Source organism: Anopheles merus, chromosome 3L (assembly GCF_017562075.2).
Source record: "Anopheles merus strain MAF chromosome 3L, AmerM5.1, whole genome shotgun sequence".
Lineage (NCBI taxonomy): Eukaryota > Metazoa > Arthropoda > Insecta > Diptera > Culicidae > Anopheles > Anopheles merus.
Window position 1 is genome coordinate 14,570,436 of NC_054085.1, and position 17,588 is coordinate 14,588,023.

General features: G+C 46.4%; 1 protein-coding gene across 6 annotated transcripts; it reads left to right on the forward strand.

The window, feature by feature from the left end:
• The first annotated feature begins 1,268 nt into the window (after positions 1 to 1,268).
• Positions 1,269 to 16,568, forward strand: LOC121599947 (myoglobin). Of its 6 annotated transcripts, none has more exons than XM_041928107.1 (4): positions 1,269 to 1,288; positions 15,410 to 15,705; positions 15,790 to 16,015; positions 16,093 to 16,568. In XM_041928107.1, exons 2-4 carry the CDS (start codon positions 15,542 to 15,544, stop codon positions 16,207 to 16,209), a joined length of 507 nt encoding a protein of 168 aa, XP_041784041.1. In that variant the 5' UTR covers positions 1,269 to 1,288; positions 15,410 to 15,541; the 3' UTR covers positions 16,210 to 16,568. The 6 variants fall into 6 exon arrangements, with proteins under 6 accessions (XP_041784041.1, XP_041784036.1, XP_041784037.1 ...); XM_041928102.1 differs by lacking the exon at positions 1,269 to 1,288 and adding an exon at positions 11,511 to 11,787; XM_041928103.1 differs by lacking the exon at positions 1,269 to 1,288 and adding an exon at positions 13,782 to 14,472.
• Positions 16,569 to 17,588: the final 1,020 nt, after the last annotated feature.

The window sequence follows — 17,588 nt, forward strand, 5'->3', positions numbered from 1 at the left end:
AGTTTTACGGTGCATAGTAAAGTTTCATTGGAGGGAGGAAAAATGAGGGTGTGGAGGACGTTGAAATATAGTGCCTTGGGCGCACTCCAAGGTCAAGAGTCACACATTCTGGTAGGGTGATAAAAAACGGTAGCCGTAAAGAGTCGACGTTTTCTTACAATATTTACATTGCACGAAACGCTGGCAATGAAGCCTTTCCAATGGAAATAAAGAGGTCTGTGCCAGATTTAAAATATGACCACAAGGCCAACACAGGACCCAGTGGAAGTTTGAAGGTATGGCTTGCAAAGGTTTTTGGTGGACTTTTTTCAAACAAAAACAACTTTTTCAGGACAAAGAAGTCCTGTTTTCAATTATCCGCGTATTATCTAACAAGGAAATCTTACTTCATAATGAGACAATCAAGAGTCTCGTCAATTTTATTCCCATTCTTTCTCGTGAGGTTTCTTTGCTTCATTATTACTAAAAACAAACTTTGCATCATTAATTGGACTTTGTCCAGAGTTCTAAGTACACCATAAAAAATTAATTTGTTCAATGTTTTCGACACAGGGACAAGGTCCGCGTGTCCATTAGGTTTAGTTTAGCCCAAGAACAGGTCTGAATGTTTCACCCAGTGGAGAGAACCTCCTTCAGGTACGTTCTCATACCGCGTTTCTTCGTTCATGTTCAGTATGCAGGCACCCACGTCTGTGTGACGGGAAGTGTATTTTTTACGATGAAACATAATCCTTTTATAGCGCCAGAGTGGCGAGTGGCGAGTGGCGCGCTCGCGCGATTTCCACACAATCCATCGTTGTGACCTTCGTTCCCGGATCGTATTTAACGGTCCGTTTACGGCATCATCATTCAACAAAAACCGCCTTGTCAATCGTGTGTAAAGCATGAATCCCGAAATACAAACACACAGCATAAAGGCCTAATGGAAAAGCATAGGGAAAAATGCAGTTCACTTCCTGTTAACGTCTTTCTTTACAGCTCGATTGATAAGGTTTCGAAAGGAAAACGATCTAAGGAACCATTACACGCGAAAGGTTTCTATACTGATGGTGTCCAAACGAGCACCCCAAAAGAAAGACCAAAAAGAAATGTTTGTTTTGTAGCCTACTTCGATCCTTACCACCTAGAAGTAGCTTCATCTCGGCCTCGGATTCGAGAAGACCTCTTGACACTTGAGATTCTGTGTCAAGTGATTTACAAACCGACCGTCGCTTCTGTTTGTAGACAAACAGTGTGTCGCGCAAAAAAAAAGAACTCACCTCACAACCGGCATCCGGGGTTAAAAATGGTGAGTACTCACTTGAATTTGCACTCCAGAATAGGGATATTTCTCCTTCCAGTGTGGGAAAACGGGACATTTTCCAGTCCGCGCATGTGCAGCTGCCGCGTACACTTCTTCCATGTGAGAGCCTGCAAGCATTCCCAAAGAACACGGCCGACAATCCTTTCAGAACTGTTGCTGGAGTTGGAAGTTTGCAAAAAAAAACAACAACCCTTTTCTCGGCGAAAACGTCCCGAGATGGTTTGTTTATGTGCTGCCAGGGGTTTATGGCCGTAGCGGATCATGCGGAACCGGAATTAACAAGAGGTACGGTAGGACCAATGAGCTTATGTGAGGGAATGGTTTGGAGGGGAATGTCCCAAACAAGAACGATTGGGAAACTTGCTCAGGAACTCACCACTTCTCTACTTCCCTCTTCCCGTGGTATTTGTGGAAAGTTTTGAAAGTTGTTGGGCTGTCGGTTACTGTAACTGTGACATAGTTTTGGAAGGCAGGGAGGAGATGTTCCTGTTGCTCACAAAGATGTCACCGTTTCAATGCCTCCTTTTCCAGTTAAACTCATTACACTTTAAACCAGCAACAACCAGATTGGCCCAGTCTCATCGAAGGGCCAGGTAAAGCGTTTGTAGACGAGTTAAGGCTTCTAGATAGAGGGGAAAGGAAATGTTTAAAGATTTATGACAATTTATACCGGAAAGCGCAAAGGGATGGTTCTGCATGCATCAAACAAGCCCTTTTGCTGTTAACGTTTCCGGATTGTGCGTGTGGGTGGGTGTGTATTTTACTGTTTGTAAAAGCGAGAAGAAGATGTAATGCAGCGCAGCGGCCCGACGAGAGTTTCCACATTAATACGAGCTGGTTACGAATTAATTTCTCTCAACCCGTGGCAACTCGAACCTGTGGTATCTCGGCTGACAGTGGTAGCGTTGCATATGGGCGAGTTGCATCCTGCCATGTTGCAACCTTGCTCGAGGATGCTGCTCTGTTTAGCGTTCGACTTAATTTGGTTGAATTATTAAAAAGTTTCTCGCGTGCACCACGCGACGCGGTTTTGTATCTCGTGGGAATCCATCACGATGGTTTGGGGAAGCGTGCGTGGGTAATGTAATTTATATTTATACACAACAGAAGTGCAGCAGCGATGCAGAAATATAGGGAGAGAGAGAGAGTGCAAGCTGCAAGCCGGGAGGGATCATGTGAAGATTTACAAACTTTCTTTCCGTCTCGTGATTACCTTTAATTAAGCGTATCGCTCTCGCTCTACAAACTGGAACAATTAGCTTAAAGAGGGTGTCTTATTAAGCTTACAGAATAATATTAGGGAAAAGGAAATTGCTTTCGGGGTGTAGGGAGAAATGGTTTATGCATGCAAAATCCATATCTAATTATTACTAAAGCTGCTAGGGATAATATAATTTATACAAAACTATACCAAGAAGAAAACTTTTCCTTATCAGATGACATAATTTCCTACTATATTTAAGCTATGTTTAGATTTTGGTACAGCATGTAAGCAAATCTCGCACATTAGTATTGTTTCTTTCTGGCTAGGTACTAAGATGGATCAGTATCTTAGGTTGATAATCAATTTGTGGACCAGTTTGGATCCAGTTTCAGTTCCAGGAAACGGTAACTACGGTTGGTTGTGTAACCAATCCAATGGTATGTGTTGGAGATAAGTCTCACAGCTCTATAGGTTTTGTATAAGTTCATGGAATGGTGTGTGTGTTCTGTACAAGTTCCAAGATCTGTTGGAATTTAGGATTAGTGCCAGAACCTGGAAGGGTTGAGAATTTGTTCCAGCTCCAGTATGGCATCACCATCACTTATGGATTCGGAATCAGACCGATATTTGGGTTTGGAGTCACTTCCAGGGCCGGTATGAGTTCAGGAATAATTTCAGCCTCAGTGTGGGCCAAAATATGTTTCAGAACCTGTAAGGGCTCAGGATCAGTTACATGGCCGGTATGGGATTGGAATCAGTTCCAGGATCAGTATGAATTTTGAAGATCCCGTACGTAATCTAGGACCCGTACAGGTTCGGAAACACTTTCATAATTTGTATAAGGTTAGGATCAGTTCCAGGACCGGTATGAATGCAGAATTAGTTCTAATACTGTTATGTGGTCAGGAATTCCCTTAGAATACAGGATCCCGAACCAATATGCATTCGAGCACTTCATAGATGGGTAACGCACTTAAACCTTTTCTGGAAGTGTTTAAGAGTGTCCTTTTCCATAATTATTTTAATGGAACCGAAACTATCTCCCTTATGCAGAATAGCTGGCTCCAAGATCCTTATCCTTTAATTGCTGATATCTGTTTCTGGTTTGTTGTTTACAAAAACTCCTCCCCTTAGCTCCCGACGTCCCGAAGGTCATTACATAAATGCGGGCCTCACCTCACACGCCAACGGCACACATTGCGGCCCAGGCACACACACACACGGTAATTGTAAATGCATAAGCAGTTGTTGCAAAAACTACCAAAGCATATTTTCCAGCCCAGTGTTTTCGTATTAAAACGCAGACACACTGGACGTAAACAAAAATGAACAACAACAAAATGCCAGCGATGCGTATCAGCTTTACATTTACAATGCGAAACTCTGCACCACTCATTACGTGGTGAGGAACGGACGGTGGACCTCCATTTGGATAGCGTTAAACGGGTGTTTTTTTTGCGGACAGGGAGGGCAGGGCCTCGGCCCCAGCAAACCGTGATGACATGCACCGGATGGAATGTTCCGCTGCACGCGGTGCTTGCTGAAGGGATGCAAAAACCACGTGGCTGTGAGACGATGGGTGCAGGCCAGCGAGATGAAAAAGAGAACGTCCTCCTTGGTGCTTGGGAAGGGCAGCGGCATCGTCACTACTTCCGTTTGCTGCAGTGTTGTTGGAAAGCTTGCAGCATTGCCAGCAGGGCATACACAAACCTTTTACTTTACCTTTTTTATGTGTGTGCAACCACTCGGAAGGCTGCAAGCACCCGTGATGGAAGGCAAAAGGCACACGACGCAAATAAAACAGGTAATGGAGAGAGAAAAGGTAAAAAAAAAAGGTCGAGAAAAACTAAGCCCATGCTAAGCTTTATCCAAACCCTGGCTCGTGTGTGTCAGTGTATGGCCACATATCGTGTGACTCTGCAGGGGCTTGCAGTTGAAACGGAGCACACTTCAACGTACCGGTGTACGAAGACAGTCGCAGTGTTGATTATTTTATTTATGAAACATTCTCACGTAAGTGAAAAACTTCGTTGCACTAATTACACATGAGAATGTGAGAGCTGGCTGGTGGGGTGAGGGATGGAGTTGTGTGCTGTTCCCCAGTCATGCTCTATAGGACGTAGTGTTATCGGTGGTCTCGATCAAATAGTGAGTGGTCAGCAGAATGGATACAATGTAGGGACTAGTAGCAAGTCTGTGAAATAAGGTAAAGTAGTAAACACGCATGAATAACTGGGTGACATGAAGGAGCAAATTATGCACTACGACGCATTGCCTATGACAGAAAAAAGCCAAACAACGCATTCAAGAGAGCATGAAATTAGACAAGGTAAATGAACTTTTCATTTGTTTTATCAATTTCGAACATTTCATTCTTACATGCAGTACTACCACAAAAGCGAAAAGGCCAGAAAAGTAAACTCGTCTTGGTGTTGAGATTCGATCCGTTGCTTGCGCTACGCAAGCCTAAGCGCTTACCTTAACACTAAATGGTCACTAGATTTCCGTCCGACTAAACTGGCTTTTAAAAGACAGCTTCTCCCGCTCTTCATTGCAAACCGTACAATGTACTCCAATTTACTTTTTAATGCCAATGCTCCAACATTATGTTGCAAATTACCATTAAAACTCCAACTTTACCTAACTAATTATGTTAAGTAAAATGTGCCGCTGTACAGCGAAAAGCGATTTCAAGCAGAAAATCCAACCAAAGTGCTTAAAACAAAACTAGCTTCACTCCACTCAAAAAAAAAGCTGGTCATTCCAGCGTGTCCCTAACATTACTTATCTTCATCCGGGAAATGTTAAGCATTGTGTGCTCCCTCCCCCTCTCCACCCTCTCCGGTTTTACTGAGACCAAACCCACGCTTCCTCTTATGGCTTTATATATATATAGCTGGCGGTGAGTATGGGGAATGGTTTGGACTGTTTGCAAATGCCGGTCACGTAAATAGTTAGCTTCCCACTACTTTTCAAACTGCTTAGTAATGAGCCGTTGCCTGGTGTGCCCGGAATGGTAAACGCCCCAGCATGACGGCGACGAACCGTGCCGAATCGTCGGCGGGGAAATCATCCCCATCATGCCGAGGTAGTGCGAGAAAGACAATTAAAAACTGACACTGACGAAACACCAGCCAGTAAAATGGTTCGTTTCCTGGTCGGGGTTTGTTTTGTTGGTCGGTCAAAAGGAGCGATGGGTTTGGTTTTCATTGGGACTGTTTTATGTGTAAGGAAGTACATTCATTTCGTTATGTTGTGTACTTGAGACGATGAAATTACAAAAGTAAGCTCCAATCAGTTGGTAAACCATAATACATTAAGTGTTTAGACAAGTGATAAAATGATGATCAGGCTCAATAAGAATTGATTTTTTCATTCGCCTGAACTACTAAAACCTCAGACAATCTAGCCTTGAACTGGTCTCTTCCAACAAAGATCTTGAAGCTAATAGTTTCACCAGACGATAAACGAGAGCTTCTCCATTACACCGCACCAAGTAGTGCTATCGTAATCGAACCGAAACTAATACACTGCACACAATTGTTTCACTGCACAAATGTGTCGCTCTCACATGAGCTATGGGGAAAGTTTTCCCATGTTAAGCGCCTATATCCTAAAGCTGGATGGGTGATGATGCTTCCTCTTTCCAATCTCAACCATAGTTTGCAGTAATCGAGCCACTTGTTACAACCGGTATGCAATTTTTTGTTGTTGTTGCTGCCTTAACGACAGTGGTGCCGGCACAATAAGCCGAAGCCAAATGAAGACAAACTTTCCGCAGCAAAAGAAAGACTTGAGCTATGCTTGAGCGCACTGGCAGAAGTTTGTGCAACCGTGGCAGAACCGGTAGGACATTACCAGACGCATATCGGCAGTATGTGCGGACCGGTTGAAGAGAGGGACGAAGTTATGGCAAATGCAATAATCTGTGAGCTAGCAAACGAATTCCCCCCCCCCCTCTCTCTCTCTCTCTCTCTCTTCTCTCCCCACCAATATGATGGTGCAGCAACAATGCAGCAACAGTATCACCTTCCGGATGGGGCAAAACAATAGCCTCCGAGCGCAAACTTGATGCATCATAACAATGTCTATTTATTGCTGGAGAATTAGTTTTCCTCCTGCTGCTTTTCAAGGCCATGCTGCTGAAGCGATGCTGCCAACTCACAACACAATGGGCAGAAAGAAAATGAGAGCGCGGGGGCATGTTGTTTATGTTTCGCTAGAATGTGAGTTTCTCGTTGGTGCTGGCTCCTCTCTTCCCCGGGGGCGGGCATTTCCGCCGTTCGATTCCCATCCTTTCGCCTTCTCTAATATCTTTGGGGATTTTGGATTGTTCCCGGTTGCCTCTATTTTCCTATTGCTTTCTCTGTGAGTGGAGAGGGTAGGGTAAAGAGGTTTGCTGAATAATGCAACCCCGTTTGGTGCTGCCGGTGTGGAGTAATTTATTGCTTTCGTACACGTTTTCGCTTCGCTTTTTGGGGAGACAAAGAGAGAGAGAGAGAGAGAGAGAGAGCGGCTGTTTTGCGCTAGAATGTTGGCGATTTTTGGCTCCGCTGGACGCTGCCGAGTGATCCTGGCAGCACGGCACGGCACGGCACGGTCGTTAGGTGTGGTGTTTGTGTTGCCTAATGCCAAAATCCCACTCCACACTCTCCACACGCCGCGAATGGGACGTGCCGGTTGTTGGGTTGCTGCACTTTTCGCCAGCTGCCCCGGTTATCGCCGGCATACCAACACACACCTTGACGCCCTTTCGTCATCAGCAGCAGCAGCAGCAACAGCAGCAGCAGCAGTGCAAAGAAATAAACCTATATTTATGTGGCACAAAAAAAACAATCTAACCCCAAAAACCCCGTTCAAGAAGCATTCGGATCCTTCCAGGGTTCGGGTTTCGTATTTTATTTCCCCTTTTTCAAGGAAAGGAAGGCAAGAACTGGTCCAGAAAAGTCCAGGAGGACAGACATATTTCTTTGAGAAAATTGTCCTCACCGGTCGGGGTGTGTATGCTTTGTGAATAATAAACAAATAAATAAAATAGACAATGGCGTATAATAATAGTTCCTTCATTACGTTTGTCGTTCATTTCTTGCTGCCCCGCCCGTCCCAGAGGGGCCGCCAGTGCGGTACTTGATTTGCAAAATAAATCAAAACACACTCCTTTAAGAGCTCACCTAGCACCATAATTCATTGGGAAACGGGGGGTTAAAATTTGGGTCCGAGATTTACTCCTGCAGCGAGTTCGGAGCGACTCACTAAATGCTGGCAACTGGTGACCACGTGTTGGTGACGCCCGCTGCAGAGTAGTAGTAGTGCAAACTTTCCACCCTGTACACCCTGTACTTTGTGTAATAATCCATTGCTTTAGACACATGCCACAAGAGAATGGAAAAAGGGGCAAAAACAGAGAAACTTCAACCTCACACCGAGCGAGCAGCACCTCTTGCAGTGGGGATAAAACTCTTCCACAGTTTAAGATGTTGCCATGAAACTGGTTGGGCAACAAGGTTTGCCGTTCCAGGCAGCAACAAGCGCTGCCCCGTTGGCATATATATTGCATTACAGCGAAAGTTTTATTAACGTTCCAAAGTAGTGTTTTGTAGTGCTGTTTGCTGCTGTTGCTGCTGCTGCTGCTGCTGCTCGGTATGCCATTTTGCACACGCAAGCTGCTTGCATAAAACCCCTACCTCGCTACCGTTCGCGGCAGCTTTGATGGACATCTGGGGATCAAAAGTGAAGTGGAATTTGTTGCTCCATCGGTTCTCGGGCTCGGGTTCTCGTTTAGTTTTGCTGGTGACGGGTGCTTGCTAGCTTGCTTGACTTGTTGGTGGTGGACTCGACGTCGACTTTGCGCTTGCCGGTGGTCGGTTGCGAAGTAGCTGTAAGTAGCTGTAAGTTTCGAAAAGAACTATATAATGTGCACCTCCACCCCTTGTTCCCCGCGCTCTCTTCTACTGCGACCCCATTAAATAGTGGAACGTAATTCTACTGACAGGCGGAAAATCGGGCTTAAAATTGATGACGAGCTTGCCTGGGGGGAACGGTAAGAAGCGTACGCTACGGGGAGCTTAAGTAAAGAGACTGTCCCTTGGACTTCTCGGTCGACTGGATATTGGAAGTTGGACGTTACTGCCATCCAACGGTTGATTAATATTGACCGATATTTAAAGCACTTTTAATTAGAAGCCATTCCGCAGAATTCCGCAAAATAACCTGAAGATTCCTTGAATTTTGGGGAACCTTTTTTGGGGTTCCAGTGTTTAATTGGTAAGCATTCGGAGTGAGCCAATGACATCCTAAACTGGTAGTTAGTTGGCTGCTATTAATTTCCCGTTCGATTAATTAAACATTACTGGAGATGGGTGTCCTGTTACTCCTACCAAAGAGCAACATTATTGACTATAAACCTTAAAACGGCAGGAGTTTGATAGTGAAAGTTACAGGGCATCAATGTAAAGGTCTTCCGGCACCGAACAAACCAGCGCCATCTGGCGATAGTACTATCAGCGCATCGTTCAAACCATGGCGTGTTTCGTTTCAATATCCGTTGGCATCACGTAACTTCCGGACGATCATTCCACCATAACATCTGCACCAGACGGACCAGACCCGTCGGTCTGCGCTGGGCTGGAATTTAATCAGAAAGACAATATTCCGCCCCAGGGGCAAGCTGGGTACGTAATTCTTCATCAGCATCGGTGCGTGGTTCGTGGTGCAAAAGGCGTTTTGCATTCGAGATAAATTTGGTGGTTATAAAACAGGCCACAGGCTACGGTCCAGAGTTGTTGTTAGTTAGTTTCGGAGCTCTTTTATCACCGTGCGCGTGTGCTGTGTGCGGGGGGTTTGACAATTTTCGGCATGGGTCGCGCACGAAACGTGTTCAATACACCACCGGACCCACACGCGGTGATAAGCAGTCAAAACGTTTCATTGCACCCTACGATCGTGCCTGCCATTAAGCAGAGGTGAAAGGGGTTTTTCATATTTTCCTTTCCACTATAGAAAGGATAAAAACATGAAAGAAAGAACAAATCGCGTGCAGAAGATCTATGTGCCGGTAACGATGATTACCTGTCGTTTTGCCCATGTCGTACGGGCATAGATAGGACGTGGAAGAGCCATTTACAGTGCTGCGTCGTTAGTTGCCATCGCCATCTCAAAGAGCACTGTTAACACACCCACCACTACCGACAATTTTAAATGTCAACGGAAATGAAAAGGATGAATCAATGGCTCACCAGCAAGAGCGCGTGGTCGACAAGACCTACCACCTCGTTGGTGTTGTTGTCGTGGAGAAGAAGTCTTGTAATCTTTTTCAAAACACTTCACCAAGATACCAGCAGACAAGTGGGGAGAGGGGAGATGAGAGAACATTTGCCTCGGTGTATTATTAATTAAATTGAAATGATATAATACCGTCGAGGAAGTGGGATAGGGATGTGAAGGTCCAGCACAACCGACATGGAAATCATTTCCTGCAACCTTGGCAAACGAAGCTGCCAGTGTTGAGGGAAGGTGTTGAAGAATTTTTCGCATCTGAAGAGCGTTGATTATGAGTGGCGTTAAGAGCGAGTAAAGGGAGCGTGAATGAGTGGTGTCGTGTCGGATAAGAAGACGCCGTCCCCTTTTGTGTCTTGCAGATTATGATGGTGAGGTTTTGCAGCAGCTCCGAGACTTCCCCGAATCCGGCACAAGCCTTTGCTCTTAATCTGCTGCTCTTCGAGCGAGGGTTGTCGGTTTTATTGCTTCTTAGTAATGATTTAGTGCAGTGAATGAGGGAGCAGAAATGTGCTGTGCTGGCGCTGGGAGATTGGGAAACTTTTTCGCTTTATCGTGCTTACTCGTGGAACTTGGAAGATAAGGTACAGCCCAAAGACACTTGGAGAAGAGAAGTTTTGATTTTCCATATTGTTTTGTCTAGCGGAATTGTGGATACAAGATTGTAGGTGTTGCTAAAGGTCAAGGATTTGGCTGGATGAAGTTGCTAAAGCTCATAAGAATGTTATTATTTCGCGCTCTTATAAAGATATTGAATGAGCTATTAATACCAATGAAATTTAAATTGTTATTGTTCTAAAGTTTCTAAAGTAAAGTTCTTTTAATCATCTAAAGTATCGCAGATTGCATAATTTTAGGCGAGATATTAGAAAAACGATCAGCTCGAGTCCTGAAGTTGATAATCATGTTTTGTTATGTTCTAAAACATGTTGCTGAGCTAGGCCTGTTAGTCTCTGCTTATTGAACTTACTTTGAGATGATTTTATATTAATGTACATTGGATGTTATACCTTTTTTTAATAACCCATCGTTTGATTCAGAGTGAGCGAAACGGACGTAGCTCCTAATTAATTTTTACTATTAATCTATTTAAAATATAGTTTCTCCTTTAGTTTCACACAGTTTTTTGCGTCATTTGACCTTGATATGTAGTGAAAGTAATGAAAATGACTATTCAAGCCTGACTATTTTTACTCCCCCCCCCCTACTTTTTTCTATCTTTTCCAGTTGTTATTAGCTATAAAAACGAAAACCATCCAAAAAAACGCATTAACCCCTATCTATTTACTCATCATCATTTTATACTCCACCTCTATATACCTTCGTGCTGTGCCGGAAGTGGGCTAATGAAGCATGTTGTTAGAACAAAACGGATCGTCCCTCCATCCACTGTCCCGAGTTCGCGTGCTGTCAACATTTCCGATGCATTCGATTGCACTTAGGGACTCCTACGCACTGGGGCCACCGGTCGGGTTGGTTCCATTGATCCATTGAACCGATAACGGTTGCACGAATTTCTTGTTCCGTCATCCTCCCAGCCGGCGAGCCGGCCTTTAACGAGCCTCGCGGGGGCGCCCTGCGTATCAGTGACAGGTCGTAAATTGAACTTGTCATAATTCACGCGAGCGGTGCGCTCCGGCTCGTCATCTTCATCAACGTGCTCGTCACCGACATCTTCCGTGGGCAGTCTTTGGAGAGGGCAGACCCAATCGTTAATTGATAGCAGCCCATCGGCACAGACTGATGCTTCGTTCGTTCGTTCGTTCGTTTGCCGCTGGAGCAGTGCCGCCGTTCTAGTGCCTCGTAGAGAGACACGACATCCACACCAAGCGGAAGTTGGAAAGAATTTAGCCGAGTTTTTGCCTCCAAACCTTTCGGCAAACCTTCCCAACCCCCCCCACATAGTTTGTGCCGTGGCTATAAAACAGCAACGAACGGAGAAGCGAGAAGACATTTTGTAACCATTCAATGTACCGATAGGAGCTCCTGAGTGTGACTCTGAGAAGTAAGTGACTAAATTATGTGTTTTTTTTTGTGTTACCAAGTCTAAGCGCCAAAACGATAGGAAAGTGTTGTGATGCGGTAGCGCGTTGATTGTCAATATTTGGGTGTGGAGGGTGTGCTCTATTGTTGTCGCCGATTCTCGAAACAAATGGCGAAGCGAATTTGCTTTGCGAAGATAAGGCTGTGTGCTGTGTCTGATGGCATGTGAATAGAAATGAACTTGGACCGCTGCAGATAAAGCAATCAGTTGATGAATGTTGATGATGCTCTGTTTAGTGTGCGCGAGTGTTGTGATGTATTTAGTTGCTTGTGAAGCGGGTTTTTTTATGTTTCATTCCCAGAAAAGAGGGCCAACTGCCGTTGAATTCAATTCGCGTCTCATTAAAATGGGTGCGCCTTGGTTTAATAATTGATCAGCAAAGGGCATAATTTAATAATAATTATTGCATTCAGTTCTTCAAATGTATCCAATTACCTTAATTCAACCATTGCAAATGTAATACCGGTGGCATAACTTGGCCCTTGGTATCGTAATTGCTGCAGACGTGTTTCAATGGGCCATTTACAAACTCCACTCCATAGCATGTGTTGCTTGTAATGGAAGCTTTTAAAAAAGATAACGAAATAATTACGATGAAAAGGGGTTTATGTTTAATTTTACACCACCCGGCCTTCATTCCAACCCCAACCACCGTGCAACAGGTCGGGAAGGAAAGTTTGCATACGCTCGCGCAAACCATATGCCCGCCGGGCAAAGGAAGGAAGAACACGGCTCCACACATTTACGCGTCGCGTGGCGTTTTGCGTGGCGCAAACGATATCAACCCCCCCCCCCCCCCAGCCGGTCGGTGTGACTGTGAAGTGAAATGTGACGAAGCGTCGTCGTGATGCCTTTCATAGTGGCTTCGTTCGTGCCGGTGGGTTTTGGTTTATTTTCGCTCATCCATGTTGAATGTACCGTAAAAGTCTGTGGGGGCCCTGTTCAAATGGGCTCAAATCATTCCGGATCGCTACGCTACGCTCTCCAAGCCGAACGTTCCGTGTTTATGTGCTGTCGGTCGGCAAACAAACAAATGTCTAATTATTTCCTTTCGCCGGGAGCCGGGCAAAAATCGAGTGGAAAAGCATCGCGTGGAATCGTATGTTTGTGTCGTTAACAATTATCTTCTGGCAGTAGTTTTTTTTGCTGTGTGTGTTGTTGATGCTCGACAAGACGAACCATTGCATGCGCCGTCCTCGTCGTCGTAGTCCGATCGTTATCGCTGTCGTCTCTTAGTACATCACACATTCACGTAGGGTCTTAGTGCTGCTGGGTTTTTTTTGTTGTTGACCGTCTGTCTGTCCCATTGCGCTGCGTCCGTCGCTCCGTATTAATTAAATAAGACGGAAGCCAAAACAGAGGCGCACATAGTTGGCCTTGCAATAAAAGAGTGTAGGTCGAGAAGGGGGAGGTAAGCAAGAGGAGGAGCGAGAAAGCAGAGCAAGCAAGGCGCTTACTTACGCTTGCTTACTTGCACACCAACACAGCGAGAGCGAGCGTGTTTGAACACACCGGGGGGCTCGTCTTTCGCTCGTGCAAAAGAAATGGGAGGGAAAAATGGGCAAGCAACAACAAAAAAAGAGCAACTCAGTTTGTGTGTGTGTATGTGTGTGTGTGTATGTGTGTGTGTGTGCTCAGTTAGCCAAGAAGGCACTTTTCTGCACGATGGAAGTAAATAGCTCTCCGGGTTTCTTTTATGAGCCTTCGCGCAGGCGGGCGAATGGGGTGGTGAAAGGTAATTTCTCGTTTATGCCATGTTTTATGCACACTTGCTACATTATTGCTCGGTGAGTGCGTAATGTCCTTACAGGTAGACTGGTGACTTCTGTTTGGGTGCCTCTTTTTATCTAAAAAAATAACAAAATTTATTTGAAAATATGATAAATTCTAAAAAAGCTTCCCTTTTATAAGTTGCGGCACTGTCTGTATTGGTACAGAGCTCGGCAGACCGGCACCGTGTGATGATGCTGCGAAACACACAAACAAGAGATCAAACATCACCGGGAGAGTGAAAAGAGAGAGAGAGAGAGAGAGCGAGAGACCGAAAGTTAGAATGTGCAAAAACGACCAAACGGCATGGCAACACTGGCAAACATCGGCGTTAGTGTGCGAGCCACGAGAGCGTACTGGCGTGCGATGGCAGCAAGCCGCCACGGGACGCGGGCGAGAGAGATAAATACTTTAAATTGAATCAATTTTGGGGCGCGTACCACCACCACTACCACGGAAACACACACACACACACGTAAATCGCACACACAAACACACAAACCGGGCAATAGAGGTATAACGTTGTAATGTTGGTGTGTTGGCGGGCCCCCCCGCCATTATTACAAGCCCTCAGCCGTAGTAGGCCACGCGTCTACGGCTCCGGTGTGTGTTGGTGTACTTCACGAGCGTAGTCGGCCGTGCCGTGCGATGTAGACTGGTGGAGGCCGTGGTAGCTTGTGCGCTTGTGGTTTTGCGGTTTTGTGGCCTCGAGTGAAAAAAAAGCCCCCGAGTGTAGTGTGCAAAAGCGGAGGTTGCGGAGGGGAGCCCGGTTCATCGCTTGTAAGAAAAGCAGTGTGGCAGGTGGCGTTTTCCCGACCTGTTGGTGTGCGACCTGTTTGGAGCTGCAGTTTTGACAGTTGTCGCTGGTAGTAGAAGGTGTGTAGCTTGCGTCTAGAGTAATTCCGTCCATTACCCAACATTGTAGCGCGTGTGTTCTGCCCTTCTGCCCCCTACATTCTTTGCCTCATTCAAGCTTACGAAACTGAAGCGAACACTCGCGGTAGAAAATTCTGCAACCAGCAAGACATTGAGCGTATTGCGTATGTGTGTGTGCGTGTACGTGTGAGAAAGAGCGGAAAATTCGCAAAAATACATAACCCTCAACACCTTCCAGGGGTTGAAACGTCATCCCTCAAGATGGAAAGAGCGAGAGAGAGAGAGCTCGCACCTCTACTAGAGAGCGAACCTCTGGAGTATCTCTACGAGTGTGTTTGTGTGTGTGTGTGTGTGTGTGTGTGTGTGTGTGTGGTGTGTGTGTGTGTGTGTGGTGTGTGTGTGTGTGTGTGTGTGTGTGGTTCGTTTCTCTCAGCGGGCGAAAAACGAGCGCGAAATGTGACTGCTCCATCAGAAAGCAACAAGTTTTTGCCGAGTTCGGAGGGTTTATGTTTTGATTTTGGCTGCCCAGTTCCTCCTTCCCTCAGCGTGACAGCTGACGACGCGGGTGTGCCATCGTCTCGGTTTCGCTCCCGGTTTTTTTTTTGTTTGCCTTTTTATGTGTGCTTTATAGGATAGTGTTTGCCCAGGCGGTGGTGGTGCTGCTGGAGGGGGTCGGTGTTGGTGGAAGTGTGCATGCGTGCGACCGGAACCGGGAAGAAAGGTACTATCACACACGGTCGCGGAAATGTGTGTGTGTGTTTGTGTGAGTGCGACGTGTTTTGATAGTATTTTGAGTGGACGGGAAGAAGATCCTAAGATTGAGGCACTATCCAGGAACTCCAAAAATGTGCTCCAAAGTTTTTCAAACAAATCGATTTACCTACCAAGACAAGTTACCATAGCTCATTTGTCACTGTTTCCCGGTTTTCTATTTAAGGGCCGACCAAGCAACACAGCGTGTGAGCGAGGAAGTGAAGTAATCCGTAAGATAGCATAGTAAAAGAGGCTTACAAGAATCAGTGGAACGGAAACCGACGAATCGACGAAACACCAGTGCAGCAAACCCAAAATGTCCGGACCCGGGTCGGTAGTTGGATCGGATGAGGAGGAGCAAACGAATTACCACACACCGGATGAAACCGGCCTAACGAAATCGCAAAAGGTGGCCCTGATCGCGGCCTGGAGCATCGTCAAGAAGGATCTGGTTACGCACGGACGCAACATCTTCGTGATGTAAGGCCAGTCGGAGGCGTTTTTTTTTTGTTTTGGGAAACGATTTACCTAACACACACTCACCGTTTCGCATCTTCCCGGCAGGTTCTTCGAGGAGTACCCACAGTATCTGGACTACTTTGACTTTGGCGGCGGAAGTGCCGGTGAGCTCGGCGAGAACCGGTCCCTCCACGCGCACGCACTGAACGTGATGAACTTTATCGGCACCCTCATCGACTACGGACTGAACGATCCCGCCCTGCTCAAGTGTAGCCTAGGGAAGCTGGTGCGGAACCATCGGAAGCGTAACGTCACCAAGGAGGATGTCGCGGTAAGTGGGTTATTGGCCCCGTTGCTGGACAGCTGGGCGCAACACATTCATGGTTCGTCTCTGGGACATACTTACAGGCCGTCGGTGGAGTTATCATGCGCTACTGCTTGAAGGCGCTCGAGCAGCATAAAACGAAAACGCTCGAGGAAGCGTTCGGCGCGTTCCTGGGGACGGTTGCGGCCGCGTTCGAGTGAGCTCCGAGGTGTTCAGCGTCCTCATCTTTATCCCGATTCCCGCCTCATCATCTCCATCCACATCAGCATCATCAGTCAGTGCATGTTAGAGGCTGCCGCGAACAGAGCAACCAGTAGGATCAGACCGAGACCGGAAACCCCATTCCGGGGCAGGGATTATCTCGACTAGAGGTCGGGGTCACGTCCTTTTTAAGCTCTGCTATAACAACCAGAACAAAAAACACACACACACTCTCTCTCTCTCTCTCTGTCGCGCTCTCTATTTCTAGCAGAAAACACATTCCTACGTGACGAGTCGTGTGTGTGTGTGAGGCTTTTTATGATCAGAGTAGAATAAAAATTTGAGTATAGTAAGCTGATGCTGTTTGTATTGCATTCTATTATTTTGTTAAGATCTGCTAAATCATTGCAAGCCCGAATTATATGACGGAAGACGTTCTCGGTTGGGTAGATAATTAAGAGCGCCTTAGTTAAAACGATAAATGCCCGCGTTTATAAAGCTGATTAAGAGCTGGGTGAAGTGGGGCCGATCCCCATTGTTTGGCTCTTTAATTTATCGCCCTTACGCCACGGTGGCAGGTGCAAAAGCAAAGACCACTGCCGAGCGCGGTGATCGAACGGGCCAAGTTTAAGTCTAATTGAGTTCAATTAAAAGCAATAAAGAAAAGTTTGTCTAGCGCGAGATCGCTGTGCGCGCGGCATGCGCTGCAAAACCAGGAGCGCAAGAAGGGCGCCGTGGGCCGCGAGACAAGGGCGATGATTAATCTTCACCCGTCTACCTACGTCTACGTCGTGCACTATCGGCCCGAACCGTTGTATTTAGGGCTGCCCCGTGCTGCTGCATCCGGAAATGCACTCCATCGCCATCCATCGATGCCATTGCTGCGCGCACGGGCCGAAACGGGTCATAAATCGTTCCGCATTGGCATCGTTCGGCACACGGTGGAACGGGACCGGATATCCGGGCACGGCGATACGAAGCACAGGTGGAGGTGGAGGTTTCGCGGATAATTTACTCCGCTTCGCTAGCCCGGGCTTTCCTAAGCACATCCGGTTGGACACGAACACAGGGGTTTGAGCACAGGAGCACAATATTTTAAGCAAAGAAGCGCTCTATCGTATCGGGTTGTTTTTTTTCCCGGTGTGTGAAACTTTGGTTTCGCTCCATACGGTCGATGGCTCATCACGTGCATCGGTGCATCGGTTCTATTGTTCGGAAAATGGTTCGATTCGGTACCGCTGCTGCTGCTGCTGCTGCTGCTGGACCGCACGGTGTTATCAAAGTTTTCCCACAAGCGAGAATGAGGAGCTGCTCTCCCTGCATCAACTAATCAGCTGGTTTTAAGAAGCTGTTTTTGTGGAGGGAGAGAGTGGGGTTT